Source organism: Pan troglodytes, chromosome 20, assembly GCF_028858775.2.
Source record: "Pan troglodytes isolate AG18354 chromosome 20, NHGRI_mPanTro3-v2.0_pri, whole genome shotgun sequence".
Taxonomy (NCBI): Eukaryota; Metazoa; Chordata; class Mammalia; order Primates; family Hominidae; genus Pan; species Pan troglodytes.
In genome coordinates, this window is record NC_072418.2 from 15687853 (window position 1) to 15703031 (window position 15179).

At 59.5% G+C, this 15179-nt stretch overlaps 1 protein-coding gene across 3 annotated transcripts in view; it reads left to right on the forward strand.

Moving 5' to 3' along the window:
* Positions 1 to 923: 923 nt before the first annotated feature.
* NFIX (nuclear factor I X) overlaps positions 924 to 15179 on the forward strand; it is a 103436-nt gene continuing 89180 nt past the window's right edge. For all 3 annotated transcript variants that reach the window (XM_016935214.3, XM_063801276.1, XM_063801278.1), the window contains exon 1: positions 924 to 1314. In XM_016935214.3, coding sequence (XP_016790703.1) covers positions 1288 to 1314 — 27 coding nt within the window. In that variant the 5' untranslated portion in view covers positions 924 to 1287. The remainder of the gene's footprint in view (positions 1315 to 15179) is intronic.

Genomic DNA, 15179 nt, shown 5'->3' on the forward strand with positions numbered 1-15179 from the left:
CATGGCTCACTGCACCCTTGACCTCCCCGGGCTCAAGGGATTCCCCCACTTCAGCCTCCTAAGTAGCTGGGACCACAGGCATCCACCACCACACCCAGCTAATTTTTGTATTTTTGGTAGAGAGGGGTTTTGCCATGTTGTCCAGGCTGGTCTTGAACTCCTGAGCTCAAGCAATCCACTGGCCTCGGCCTCCCAATCATCAGTGTCATTCTGTACATCGGGGTGTACTGCCACAACTGCCAATGTGTTCTGGCACTGCGATGTGTGTGTGTTGTGTATGTGTCTGCGTGTAGGAATTGTGTGTCTGGAAGGTGTCAGCGTGTGGCTGTGTGATCTTGCATGTGTCTGTGTTCTGCAGGAACATGCGTCAGTGTGTGTGCATCAGTGTGCATCTCTATGTGTCATGCACTGGTGTGTCTTCGTGTATATCAGTGTGTGTCTACGTGACGCCTGCTTTGGTGTATGTCTATACGCGGTTCCTTGTTGTGTGCCTGGATACCATGGTGGGACGGTGCATGTCAGAGCGTGGGTCGTGGGTGTTTTCCCAGACTGCTGTGTGTGTGTGCCCGTGTGTAGGGGTTGTGTGTCTGTGCCTTGTGTGCACTGGTGTCCGAGTGTGCTTTGTGTTCGAAGGTGGAACGTGTGGCCAGGCGTTCTGGACGTGACATGTGTGGCGGGGTCCGAGTCCCGCTGCGTGTCAGCGTGTGTCTGCGCTGGAACGCGGGCCAGCACGTGTCAGGGCGGCCGCGTCGGTGTGCGCCCCCGCGCGCGCGTGTGCGTGTGTTCGTGTGTGTGTGCATGTGTGTGCGTGTGTGTGTGCGCCGGCCGCCGCTCCCCCGCCCTGCCCGCCCCTCCCCGCGCCCCTCCTCCCGCCCGCGCCGCCCGCCCGCTCCCTCTCCCCGGAGTGCGCCGCTTCCAAACTTTGTCTAAACTTTCACTTTCACAGCGCGGCGGCTGCGGCGGCGGCGGCGGCGGGCGAGGGTGACCGGCCGAGCGGCGGCGGCATGGAGTAGACGCGCGGCGGCAGCGGCGGCGGCGGCGGACGCGAGAGGCAGCGGCGAGCGCGGCGGCGGCGGCGGCAGCGGCGGCCCCGGAGCCGGCGGGGCCGAGCTTGCGAGCGGCGAGCGCGGAGCGGCGCCGGGCCGAGCGCGGGGCCGCGGGCCGGGCGGGCGCAGCGCGGCGGAGGCCGGAGGAGCCGAGCCGGAGCCCGAGCCCGAGCGCGGCCGCCGCCTGCCGGGCCTCCCCTCGCCGCGGCCGGCCGCCGCGCTCCCGCCCGGGCGCCCAGCTATGTACTCCCCGTACTGCCTCACCCAGGTACCGGCCGCCGCCCCCGCGCGACCGGGGGAGGGGAGCGGGCGCGGGAGGCCGGCCGGCGGCGCGGGCGGAGGGGACGCGCGGCGGCCGGGAAGGGGGGGCCGAGAGCCCGCGGGCCGCCGAGGGGTGCAGACTGTGCCGCGGGGAGCCCAGGCACGCGTGCGGGCGTCACCGTGCGCGTGCGACCCTGGCCACCGGGCGGACTCCTTTTGGGGGTTCCGGGGGTGGCCAGCTGCGTCGTGGCGCTGCCCGTGGAGCGCAGGCGGGAGTGCGTGTACGTGTGTGTGTGTGTGTGTGTGCGCGCTCGACTGGGGTGCGATGGGCAGCGGGACTCCGGCTGACCTGTGGGCTACTGTAGCGCGCACCCGGGCAGCGTGGTCGCTGGCAGTGTTTGCGGGGTTGACAGAGTGGCAAGAGGGTGGTCCCGAGGGCGCAGAGGGGACACTGGGTCCCGCGACGCTTCCTGGGGAGGGCGCAGCGGTTCCCGAGGGTGGCAGTGGCCGGCGTGCGTGGCGGCGGCCCTTGCGTGCGGCCGGGGTGCCTGGGGTGGGCCGAGCGGCCCGGGCGTCTCCCCAAAGTCTTTGTTCAGGCCTCACATGGGAGCGGGGCTAAGAAAATGGCGGGGCTCCCAAATTTCGGAGGGGCAGGGGAGGGGAGAGGGGGGCGGGCGCGCTGCCAGCGGTGGCCGCGCCTCTCCGACCCCGGACGTCGCAGCCTCTGCACCCCCCCACCCCCAAACTTTCCTCGGCGCAAACTTTCTGGCCCCAGCGACCCGGGCTGCTGCGGAGTGGACCCGGCAGGCCTGGGGAATCCCGTCCCGTCGCCTGGAGGCGGGAGGGGCGGGAGGCAGCTGTGGACACAGCCGACAGTGCTGTGGCCACACCGTCGGGTCAGCCTCGGGCACAACAGCGCCGACCTTGGCGCGTTGCTAGAGCGCGTCCCGCCTGCAGCGAAGTTCCCTGCGCGGCGCACGGCTGCGGCAAAAGCTTCGAGGATGCCTGTCGGGCCACCCAACTCTCCCTGGGCTGTGGCCTGAGGCTCTAAGAGGGCACAGAAGCTGCCCAGAGTCCCACAGTGGCCCTGACAGCGTTGCCTGCAGGGCCAGGCCACAGCTGGTAACAGTCTCCGAAGAGGGGACATCTAGGGGCTGCTTAGCCCTGCTGCCAGCCAGGCCTGCATGTGGGGGTTCTCTAGGCCAGGCCCTAATTGTCCCCTCTGCCCAGCCTGATCCTTGTCAGCCATGTGCCAAGTGTGTCCACAGCTTACAGTGGCAGTCCACATGGGTATGGCTCCTACTTTGTCTGGGTCGTACCGGGAGTGTGCAGTGGTGTCAAGGGGCGAGGGGTTTGTCGGGGTGTGTGTCAGCTGTGGCTACACCACACTCCTGTATGCACAGGTGAGAGTGTATGCAAGTGTGAATCAATCTAGAGTCTGTGTGTAGCCCCTGTGGGCCGGCCATGGGCAGGCCTGCGTGGCATGGCCGTGTGTATGGCCCAGGGAGCGGGTTTTCCTGTAGAAAGCAGGCCCAAGTACGTGTTGGCGAGGGCGCACTGGCATGCATACATGTTGCAGTGTGCATGCAGGTGTGAGCAGGCACCCTGAGCACCATGGCAGTGTGGGGAACCCCCACATCTGCACCTCCAGTTCCACGGCCACTCCATGTTGGGCGCCCCTCACAACAACTGCCTACCCAGCGGTGTCTGAGCTGGGCCTCTTTGGTGCTACACTTGGCTGGGCTGTGTGGCCGATGTTTGGGGCCTAGTGGAACCAAGACCCCACGCTCAAGCAGCCCCTTGCCCACCAGGCTGCCAGCCCGGCCTCCCATGCCAAGCACGCCAGACATCTGAGCCTGCTCCCCCATGGCTTGGGTGAGACACCAGCCCCTCAGATTTCACAGCACCCTGGGAGAGAAAATGCCTGTGGATACGCCGGTGACACGGCTAGGAAGGGGCTGGGGCGGCTGCGAGACCCAGGGCGATGGCCGGTGCTTGGCTCTGTGTGATTGTAGGCCCAGGTTACGACAGTTCCAGTGTGCCAGGATGGCTGGAGAGGGGAGTGGGCATGGTGTCACCAGGCTGCCAGCCCTTCATGGTGGGCAGGGAAACCCTTCAGCTCTGGGCAGGTGGCTGCTGTCGGCTGGTCAGTGGGGTCTGGCCTGCCCCTCCCTAACAATCACATCTCTGTTTTTACAAATCTTTCTGCTTCCATAGTTTGCCCCGCTGGTCTCTGTTTTTATGACAACCTCTTTCCTTTGCTGTCTTTTTCTCGGTCTGTTTTTATCGGTCTCTGGTGTATTCTGCCCTTTTCCATCTCTCTTTCTCCATCTCTGTCCTTTTGTATGTCTCTGACTGTCTCTGTCTCTGATTCCAGTTTTGGCCCCATCTCTGCTCCCCCCTCCACTGGCGTCTCGGACTCTCTCTCTCTCTGTCTCTCTGGCCTGCCTCTCTCTCTTTCCCTCTCTCTCTCTCCCTTTTCTTTTTTTCAAACCAGAATTGGCTTCGATTTTAAAGTCAATAAATGATTGAGCAGGAACGAGCTTGGAGCAGCGGGGCCCTGGCTGGGAAAGGTACTGTGGGCGAGGGGGAAGGGCGGGGGGAAAAATCTCCTTCTAGAAAAAGCATCGAAATTCAGGGCGGCCGGGCGGGGCGGTTGCTGGAGCTGCTGGAGTCCATTGTAGCCACAGTCCTGAGTCTCAGGCGGAGAGAGGGGTGGGGGGTGGATGGATGGACCCCCCTCCCCATCCCAACCCTGCCAAGAAACAGAGACACAACCAGGATGTGAACTCACGTACACCACCATCACCGCCAAGATGGGGATGTAAGTGTCCTGTTCACACCGATGTCCAGACCCTCGACCATCGACGAGCCTACAGACCTACGGACACAGGAAACCGACGACTTGTGTTCACACTGTCACACACACTCATTAACACACACGCACCTCTTGAAATGGGACACGTATATTGGTGTAGGCTTAGCGACACAGCAGTACCTCTTTGACGCACGTATGGACACAGGAAACTGTGGACTTGTGTTCACAACCACCCCCAGCGCACACATAAACACTCACAAACCCCTCGAGATGACACAGATAGCGAGGAAGGCACATGGAGACCACGACACCTCCCAGACTCATGGAGCCCTGAGCACATGCTTGGATACAGGTAGACACAAATGTGTGTTCACCCCCACACACGCTCACATGGACCCAAGGACAGACAGGCGGATGGATGGATACACATCTTTACACAGAGACATAATGCAGTTGGCTCGCCCAGGTGTGTACACAAATACCTTTTCTTTTTCTTTTTTTTTTTTTTTTTTTGAGACGGAGGCTTGCTCTGTCACCCAGGTTGGAGTGCAGTGGCGTGATCTCGGCTCACTGTAACCTCCGCCTCCCGGGTTCAAGCAATTCTCTGCCTCAGCTTCCCGAGTAGCTGGGATTACAGGTGCCCGCCACCACGCCCGGGTAATTTCTGTATTTTTTAGTGAAGATGGGGTTTCACCATCTTGGCCTGGCTGGTCTTGAACTTCTGACCTCGTGATCCACCTGCCTCGGCCTCCCAAAGTGCTGGGATTACAGGCATGAGCCACTGCACCCGGCCACAAATACCTTTTCAAACACACACACACACACAAATATGCACCAATGCGTGCTTCCCCCTCCTTGCCACAGGGATAAACAGGCAAACATGCCGACATTTGCTGACACACGCAAAGACATACATGGCCGCACACACGGATACACCCACTCTCAGACACGCAGCGACCTACGCCCATTTTCCTGGCCATACAAGCAGCCGAACGTTCCTGTACTTCTGTGTCTGCATAGCTCCCCCAACACTCCTTCCATGGAAGGGGGATGGCTGGGGCTTCCCTGATGCCCCCTTCCCCCAGCTTTCTCTCTGGGTCACTCTGGCCACCCCTCTGTCCCTGCGAAGCTATAGCTCTCTGTCCCTGCTCCGGCCTGGTGCCCTGTTTTCATGGCACTTGGCATTTTCTCTCCGGCTCTGGCCCTGCCTGATTCATGCCCACTGCTGGGGTGGGAGGTGTGCCCAGGTGTGGGCCGGGATGGGGTAGCTCATGAGATGAGCTGGGGCTCCGTGAGATGTTTTGATGCTGGGCCGAGCTCAGAGCCGAGGGCTCTGCCGGGAACAGGGTGCTCCAGTCTCTCTAGGGCCTGGAATGTCTTGTGTAGCCTCAAGAGCTCCCAGACGGAGGCTGCGGGAGCAGAGTCAAGGGCTAGGCTTTGCCGTCAGACAGAAATGGGTTCGAGCTCCAGCTCTACATGTTCTAATCTTGCGACCTGAAGCACAGGATTTTCCTGGCCTGTAAAATGGGCAAAAACCAGTGTCTATCTCTTGGGCTGTACTTAGGTTCAATGTGGTGCCTGGCACATAGTGTGTGCTCCATAAATGGTAATTGTTGCCAATTGTTGGTTGTCAACCTCCCAGACCCTCCCAGCTGAGAGAGGGATGCCTCTGAGGGGTAGAAGACAGGATCGAGCACCTCCCAACCATAGATATCCAAGTGGACTGCCTGGAGGAGGAGGAGGCAAGAGGAGAGTTTGGAAGGATGAGAGTTTGCACATGGCCCAGCTCTTTTACCTTTGGATGGGGGCCTGTAGGCCAAGCAGAGGGTGGCACAACTTCAAGATAGGGGAGAGATGGTGGGGGAGAGTGGGGGGCAGGAGGGGAGAGACGAGGCCTCCACTGTTCCATGAGGACCAGATACCCTGGTTGGGGGCCCTGAGTCCTGGTATAAGAGTATGTGTGCACGCATTCATCCAAATGTATGTGGGACAAAGAGACCCGGTGCATCTAGATGATGACTTCAGGGACGTCCCCAAGCTCCAGAACTTTCTGTGTCTGCACCTGGGCGTTGTCACCTGGACCCGCCATGGAGACAGGACATATGTGCAGGACCCTATGTGGGCACTTGGCTGGATCAGGGCACATTGCGGGTGGGAGCAATGCTGGGTGTTTGGCCGTGGCGCCGTGGCTGTGGGCAAAATGCCCCCGTGGTTGGTGTGTTGACTGCCGTCCTCCCCATCTAACCCACAGGGAGCCTGGCCTTTTAAATCTGCTCAGATATTGTCTCCCCCACCCCCATGAAGCTGGAATCTGGGGACTTGCTGGACCAGAGAGGTAGGGGAGGCTGGGCACTTTCTCCAACGCGGTGCTGAGGATGGGCCTTCTGTCCCCTCCCTCCCAGCTGGGGTGGGGAAAAGGAGGGGGGTGTCTTAATTTTCTTGCCCCCAAAGCCCTGGATGTGGGGGCAAGTGGGCCAGGAGGACAGCTGTGAGCCACTATCTGGGTTCTCCCAGATCGGTGTGCGTGTTAATCGGCATGTCAGGCCTCAGAGCCATCATTTTCCCGAGGATGTCTGTGTGGCAGCGTGTGTCTGCCCGGGTCCCTCTCCATGCCTCTCCATGTCTCCCAGCGTCCATCACTGGGTGCTACCTGCATGTGACTCCACGGATCATCGCACGCCCTGTCTCTTGTGTATTTGGTAGTGGGGGTCGGGGAGCGTGCCACCATGCGTGTCAGTGTGCCGGATGTAGTCTCTGTGTCACGGTGGCGCTGCGCGCGTCAACGGGTATTGGTGTACCGGTCACCATCTTTGTATCTGCGCTTTGTATCTGGGGTGACAGTGTCCCAGCGACATGCGTCACATCTACAGCAGTGTTTTTCTTGGTGTCTGTGCGTCACGGCAAAGAGTGTATCCGTGTGTCTCACACACGTGTTGGCCTGTCCGTGTCAACTTGTGTCCACATACGTGTCAACGCACGTGTCTCCAGTGTCACCACCCTCATATCACTGTGCCTCCTGAGCTTGTCCCCGTGACGATCACTGTGGGTCTCACCCCACGGGCGCCTCTCCTGGGCATTCCCTTGGCCTCCGAGCACCATGTGAGATGCCTGCTATGGCGGCCGGGCAAGCGGCTGGGAGCGGGCTGGCTGCTCAGTCCCTTCCCATGAGGTGGAGCAGCCGCGGTGGCCTTGCTGGGGGCCCCGCCCGTGCCCCTGGCCTGGCGTGGACAGAAGCCCGTTGTGCGGCAGCGAGGTGCGGGCGTGTGTTCGGGCCGCCCACAGGCCTCCCTCTGTCTGCCCGGCGCACATTGATCTTGGCTTCTGCCTGTGTCCGTTCTAGCCTGGCCAGCTGGGTGTCCGGCTGTCTCCGTGGGCCTGAGCCCACTATCCCCGCTGCCCCCACAGCCAGGCAGGCCCTGGGCCCCACACCCCTGGGCCACCCGCCATCCCTCCGAGGCTCTGAGGGCGCGGATTTGGAAACTGAGGTCCCCCCTTCTTTCCCCCTTTCTCTCTCTCTCTTTCCTCCCTCTCTCCTCCCCTCCTCCCCTCCTCCCTCTCCCTCTCTCCCTCTCTCTCTCCTCCTGCCAAACGCGTCTTGGCTCCGTCTGAATATCTCTCCTCCTCGATTTTTGGCTCCAGCTCTGGGCGCGTTCACTAAAGGAAGAAGGGCTAGCTCCCCAACCCCCCCTTCCTCACCACCTCCCCCCTCCCGAGGAGCCCCTCTGAGGGCGGGAGTGGCCTCGTGCAGGGGCCTGGGCCCCCTGAGTGGGCTTGGCCAGGGGGGCACAGGCCTGGCGGGTGAGGGAACAGGGTGGACAGGGCCTGGCAGCCAGAGGGAGGCAATGGGCAGGGTGACTGAGCTGCCCGGCGGGGCGGGCGGGCAGGGAGGGGTCGGGGGCACGGAGCTGGGGTGTCTGGCTTCTGGTGGGGCTGGCAGGCCTCTGTGAGGCGCAGCTGTGCCCAGAACTCCAAGTTGCGTTTGCCACCACTACCGATGTGGCTGCGCCAGCCAGGGAGGGGAGGCGGGTAGCGGGCACTGCGGCGCTCTGCAGCCAATCGGAAGCCGGGGTTGCACTGGGGAGCTCTCCCCCCACTGGGCCCCACCCTGAGGGGAGCCGGGGGTGGTGGCCAGCAGCGGGCAGGGGGCAGTGCCCACCATCATCGCCAAGGACCCTGCCCCCTCAGCTGAAGCTCAGTGCCAGCCTTCCTGGCACAGATCGGGCAAGAGCGGGGATCTGTCTGTCCCCACCTGAATCTGTGTGAGCCAAGCTGGAGGAAAGGACAGCATGGAGGTGCACCCGACCCCCCTGGGCCTTTTAGTCCAAGGCAGGCAGGAGCTAGGGATGGGGGCCAAATTATCCAGGTGGTTCCGTCCAAATATCGGCTTCGGTCGAATCATCTCGGGGAGTGGGGGGGGGGGGTTTATTCCGGGTCCATCTCGCACAAAGTCACACACTCTCACTGGCACATGCGGGCACAAAGAATCACGCTGACACACACTGGCATGCTGCACCTCCCTCAATCAAACAGACACAGGCGTCCCCATACAAAGAATCTTGCCCTCACTCACAGACACCTTGAGGCACCCGGCCACACCCGAACACATCGATGCGGCATTACACACTCAGGGACGTGCACGTGGGTGCAGACACACGGGACACGCGCAGTCACACGATCACATGCCATGAAGCACACAGCACAGACACAGGCTCTGCCACCGTCAAATGCAGCCCCACAGGCACAGCTAGAAACACGCAGCACACACACTCAGTCATAATGTCAGTGCCCAAAACACACACATGAGCACCGATACACCCGCACATGCCACCAAGCACACAGGTACATGCACATGCATGCAATAACACGCTCTCAGACACACAAAACACCCCACACACTCCCTAACCCAGTGTCACCCACCGGGAGTGATTTCGCCCATTGGGAAATGTCTGGAAACATTTTTTTTTTTTAGAGACAGACTGTCATCTGTAGCCCAGGCTGGAGCACAGTGGTGCGATCTCAGCTCACTGCAGCCCTGACCTCCCAAGCTCAAACGATCTACCCATCTCAGCCTCCTGAGTAGCAGGGAATACAGGTGCATGCCACAACACCTGGCTAATTTTTAAATTTTTTTGCAGAGACAGAGTCTGTTTATGTTGCCCAGGCTGGTCTTGAATTCCTGGGCTCAAGCAGTTCTCCCGCTTCACCCTCCCAAGTAGCTGGGACTACAGCCGAGCACCACCATACCCAGCTAATTTTTAAATTTTTAGTAAAGATGAAGTCGGGCTTTGTTGCCCAGGCTGGTTTTGAATTCCTGGGCTCAGGTGATCCTCCCGCCTCGGCCTCCCAAGGTGCTGGGAGCCATGAGCCACCATGCCCAACCTGGAATCATTTTTGGTTGTCACACTTGTGGAGGGGGTGCTATTTAGTGAGTGGAGACCCAGGATGCTGCTCAGTCCCCTACAATGGAACCCCTCAACCCTCGCCGACCACAAAGAATGATCCAGCCCCAAATGTCAGTAGTGCCAAGGTTGGAAACCCTGCCATGCATCCCCAGATACACAGTAACACACACAGGCACAGCTAACCCTTGACACTCATTACACATGCACCCACATACACAGTCACACCCAAACAAGACGCCAGCTGACAGTGTCACACACACACACTCTCCCTCACTAGGACCCAGGCATTGTCGCATATATACCCCATTTCCCCTGCCAAACCCAGGCACAGTCGGCGTGCCATGTACACAGTCCAGTGTTACCCCAGCACACAGGGACGAGAGCCACACCCCCACACATATTCGCACCTGGGCCACACCTGGCAGTGGTTGGAAATGGTGCCTGAGAGCTGAGACCTGCCCTGGTGGCACCTCCCCTCTGCTTGTCAGCCACAACCAGCTGTCTTTGCGCAGCAGCTACAGCCACCCCAGCTTCTCAGGATAGAATTGGGAGCCCCGAATCCCTGCCCTGGTTTGTAGAAGCCTGGGGTGAGACAAAGCCTGGAAAAACCACATGCCCATCCCTGCCCAGGACACTCGCAGTCTTCTAGACTCCGTGGTCGAGGGCTCCACCCTCACCTCCTTGCTCCTGGCAGCCACCGAGAGAAGGGATGGGGACAAAGCTAGGTTCTTTTTTTTTTTTTAAACAGTCTCACTCTGTTGCCCAGGCTAGAGTGTAGTGGTGCAATCTCAGCTCACTGCAACCTTGGCCTCCCAGGCTCAAGCAATTCTTATGCCTCAGCCTCCCGAGTAGCTGGGATTACAGATGTGCACTATCACACCTGGCTAATTTTTGTATTTTTAGTAGAGACAGGGTTTCTCCATGTTGGCCAGACTGGTCTCAAACTCCTGGCCTCAAGTGATCCGCCCGCCTCGGCCTCCCAAAGTGCTGGGATTACAGGCGTGAGCCACTGTGCCTGGCCAACAAAGCTAAGTTCTGAGACTCCTGTCCTCCATGGGGCTGTCTCACTAATCCTTTGGCCTTTGACTCCCCAGTTCTGACGCCAGAGAAAGAAGAGACAACGGTCAGCAGAATGGTAGAAGAAGATAGGATAATAGCAAAATAAATGTTTGTCCTAAAAATTGTAGCAACAGCTAACGTGAACTGTGTGCTTGCTGCGTTGCACCCTTGCTAAGTGCCTTCCCAGCTTGTCTTCTTGAATCCTGTGTTCAGCAGGTACTGTTATTAGGAGAGTGGGGCCTGCAGAGCCAGCTTCCTGGGTTTGACTCCTGGCTCTGCCACTCACTAGCTGTGTAACTTCAGGCAAGTTGCTTAACCTCTCTGGGTCTCAATTTCTGTATCTAGGAAGCAGGGCTGTGGTAAGGATCTGAGGAGTTCGTTCACAGCACATGCTTTAAAACTGTGCTTGATGTGAAAACCTGCTTTGATTTTATGGATGAAAAACCAAGACTCAGTAGAGGTATCCAGTGCTAGGGTCAAGGGCGGGGAGCTCCTTCTTCAAGATCGTCACCACCCTAAATCCTGCCGATGGGACAAAATTGCAGCTTGTTCTCTGGTCTTTCCCAAATTTCAAAATGGGCCTGCACACCCCCACGCCACCATTTGAAACGTGCCCTAGTGGTTGGCCCTTGAACCTTTCTTACCACTCTGACCTTCGGATCTTCTTCCATCCAAGGCTCAGAATAAAGGTGGATGGTGGTCTCACCCCCTCTGCACCCCTGCTGGCCAGGCTTGCCCTCACCCCCGCAGGTCCAAACATCCTCTCCCACACCTTGCTGGGCACCCAGCTGGAGCTCAAATGCTGGGGGTGCAGCCGGGGAGCCTGTGCATTCCTTCGACAAATATTTACCAAGCACCTCCTGGGTGCCAGGTTCTGTTTTAGGCCCCGGGGGCTCGGCAGGGAGCAAAATCTGCAAAGATGCCATCCCTGGTGGGAGGGCAGACTGTGAATCTGATAAACAAGGGAGTGTCCAGTCCTTGAGATGGCGCTAGGTGCTGTGGGGAGAACAGAGCTGGCCGGGCCCTCGGGAGTGCTGGGCAGCTGTGGTTTTAGCAGAGGTGGGCACGGAGGCCTCATGGTGAGATGATGATTTTGAACGCTGCCTTGCTATAGCTCAAGTGCAGCCCACCAGGCCCCTTTCTCTCTCCAGGGGGCAGACTGGAGGTCAAGGGTGTGTGGCTCAGCATGGCATGCCCATCATTTGCCCAGACCATGTTGCCTGTCATTTCTTCAATCTGAGCTCATCTATTATCCATATTTGTGGATATGCCATACGGTGCCCGCCCAAAATCTGGGGACAAGATGGCCGAGGCCTTTCCTTTACAGAAACTGGGGCTTGATGGGCACTGGGTATTCGCAACCCTGCTGCTCTGAGCTGGGGGATGGGGCAGGGGCAGCTGGTGGCCCAGAGTGGCACTTCCACCTGGGCCCCTCAATTTAGCTCCCCCGGGGCGGGCTGGGTTTATTTTTACCCCAGCCTGTCACCCTGGCAGTACCAGGCTGCGCCATCTTTGCAGGGTCTTGGGGATCTGCCCACAGCTTGGGGGTATCAGGCTTTGTCTGTTGGGTTCCCCAACTCCCACCAGGGCCCCAGATTCTCTCCACCCCCAAAGCTCCAGGCTTGAGAGCTCTGGGCTGGGGCCTGGCGGGGTCGGCACTGCAGGCTGGCAACCACCGTGCCCAGCCTGGTGGCATTTGGTTTGGCGCCCTGCCTGCCTGCCACCCCCACCCCATGCCCGGGCAGAGCCGAGCGGCTGCTGCTGCCAGTCTCCATTTCGAAGCTTGAGGTGGGGGTGGGGAAGTGCTGGGCGCCTCCAGGCCCCTGCTTGTCCCGTGCCACCTGGGGATCATCCCCCATGCCTGTTCCCTGGAAGGGCCGGGCTGCCTCTTCCGCTGCCCCTTTGCAGCCTGGAGCTCAGCAAGGATGCCCGCCTGGCTTCCATCTTCCCGGTTCGCTCCCTCCCTTCCTCCCTCTCTCGCCTGCTTGCCTGTAATGGCTCACCATTTTTGGCATCTCTTCCCCCTCCCCCTCCCATAGGCGCCAACCTCACTTCCAAACCCGCCGCCATCGTTGGCTCTCTGGCCTTCTCCGCCGCCTGGGGCTGGGACCTGGAAATGGGAATTTGGGGGTGGGGGCCGGGCCTGTGGACATCAGGGGCTTTCTGCGTGCTCGTGTGTATCTCTGGGGTTGGGGGGCACATGTTCTAAGCCAGCTTGCTCCATCCACCCCTTCATTTGCCTCAAGCTTGCAGAGCAGGACTGCAGCAAAAGCGAAGACCCTCCCATTTCTGATTGCCCTGCACCTGGTATTGGCATCTGGGCCACCAGGGGGCTAGGGTGGGCATCTCTGCCCAAGCCCAGGCCCTGGCATGGCAAGGGCAAGGCTTCATCTGTGGTGTGCCCCAACCTCTCCCTTTCCCTAAGTTCCCCCCAAGGTTCCAAGATTCCTGCTTCCACTCCCCAGAGCTGGAGTGGGGGAACCAAGCCTCACCTTGGGTACTTGTGTCCCCAGATGGGGCAAGGGACTTCGGAGGAACCGGTTTAATGCCCTCCCCCCCACCCCACACCCGCTGCCCGCGCCTCTCTCGGCACTAAACAAAGTTTGCTAAGTAACTTCAAATGTTATTTGAGGACGGCCTGGCCTCAACCCAAGGCGGCCCTGTGGAAACTTGTTTTTCGCTGCCGAGGCTGCAAGTATCAAAGACACACTTTCGGTGGGGGGGTGCTCCAATACCACTCCCCCCTCTGTGGCAGGGGCTGGCCCTGAATGGACACACAGACACACAGAGCAGACACACATAGGCCTGTGCCTACAGAGACACAGACATCATCCTGTGGCCTAAACACCAGGTACAGCTGCAGGACAGCCTTGGAGCATGGTACACATAATACATACAACAAACACACATGTTGACACGTTAAGGAGGTAGGAGGGGGTGACAGGGCACTACCCCTCAGCCCATGGAGTCCTGGGATTCTTCCAGCTGGTGGGGTTTCGCCATGTTGGGAAAAACGTACGGCTCCGATCCTTGGGGTCCTGTATTCTCATGACTCCAGGGCTTGAGGGGGTGCTGGGATGAGGCCCCCAGCCTCAGTTTCCCCATCCACAGAGGGACACTATGGACTTTTCAGCCCAGCCTGGGTTTTTTCATCCCCCTGGCAGGGCTGCATCCCTAAAGGTGAGTCCCTAAAAGTGGGCTCTGAGCACAGGGCCTGGTATACAAGCAATGCTCCAGTGTCGGCAGGCATTTCTGCCAGTCCTGACCCCATAAACCTGGTGTGTTTTCATCCTGATTGGTGGCCCTGACCCCAAGCAGCTTGGGGTTCTCCGGGTCCCGGGAGGAGCCCACGCTGACGTTACTCGCTTGCTCCAATCTTCCCGTCTCTGTGATTTTCTCACTTTGTTCCTCTCTTTCTCTCCTAGCTTTTCTTGATCTTTCCCCACATCCCTCTTCTTCTTTCTCCAGGTCTCCGCTGGCCCTGCCCAGGCCTGGAGCTCAGGGAAAACGTGGGAAACAGGCATAGAGTACGCATCCCTCACTGAAGCCAGCCAGGCCTGCAGTCCTCCATGCTCTGAGCCCCCTGATGACCCTCCTTTGGCCCCCCTCCAAACCCCAGCAAGAAGCTGGAGGCTGGGTACTTGAGCTGACACAGTAGGTGAAGGAGAGGCTCTGTCACAGGGTCCTCTGAGACCTATCACCTCCAAGGTTTGCAAACAGGTGGAGCTCCACTGAATCCGATGGAAAAGCCAAGGCCCAAGAGGAAACCGGAGTGAGTTCCTCCTGCAGTTCCAGAGAGCCTCCCCATCCTCGCTGTAGCCAGGTCCTCACCGAGGTAGATTTGCGGGGGTCTCCCAGTCCCAGTCCCACACACTGCCTCATCCCCACTCACAGTCAACGCCCGCAACACCCCGCCACCCGCAGTCTGTCGCGCAGTGACAGCCTGTCACAAGCACCGCCGCACACCGGCACAATCTGTCGTCCACGCACAGTCTCACACACAACCTGTCACACACGCACACACACACACAGCGGCACAGTCGCACACACAGCCAGCCTCACGCGATCACACCAAGCGTCACAGCTTGTCACAGCCATAGATTCCTCACAATAAAAATAACAGCTACCGACTCCAGAGCAATTATGCCTGGGCAGCGGGTGGGTGGGGGGAAGGCGGGCATATGTGACCTCCTGTGACCCTCCCAACACGAGGCAGGTATGAGTAACCTGTTTTACAGATGAGGAAACAGAGGCCGCAAGGTCAAGTGCCAAGGTCATGGGGCTAGAAGCAGGGTGGTGGGGATTACCCAGCCAGATTCCCAGGAGTGAGCAAGACTTAAACAGGTTCACTCCAGCTTTTCATCCCCCTTCTGGCCACCTGAGGCTCCTCCTTCTGGCCTTCCCATGGGAATTCCCTTCCTATTCCCCAGTTCTAAGAAGCCCAGAGCAAGAAACAGGAGGAAGAGGCTTCCTGATTCCCCGCTTAAGGGTGTTCAAACTGTCTGCCCTTGGCTGGGAAAACAGGGCCACGCCCTCCCCACCAAATGCTACTTGGCTCCAAGTGGGGTACTGATGGGCACTGAAAAACCGATG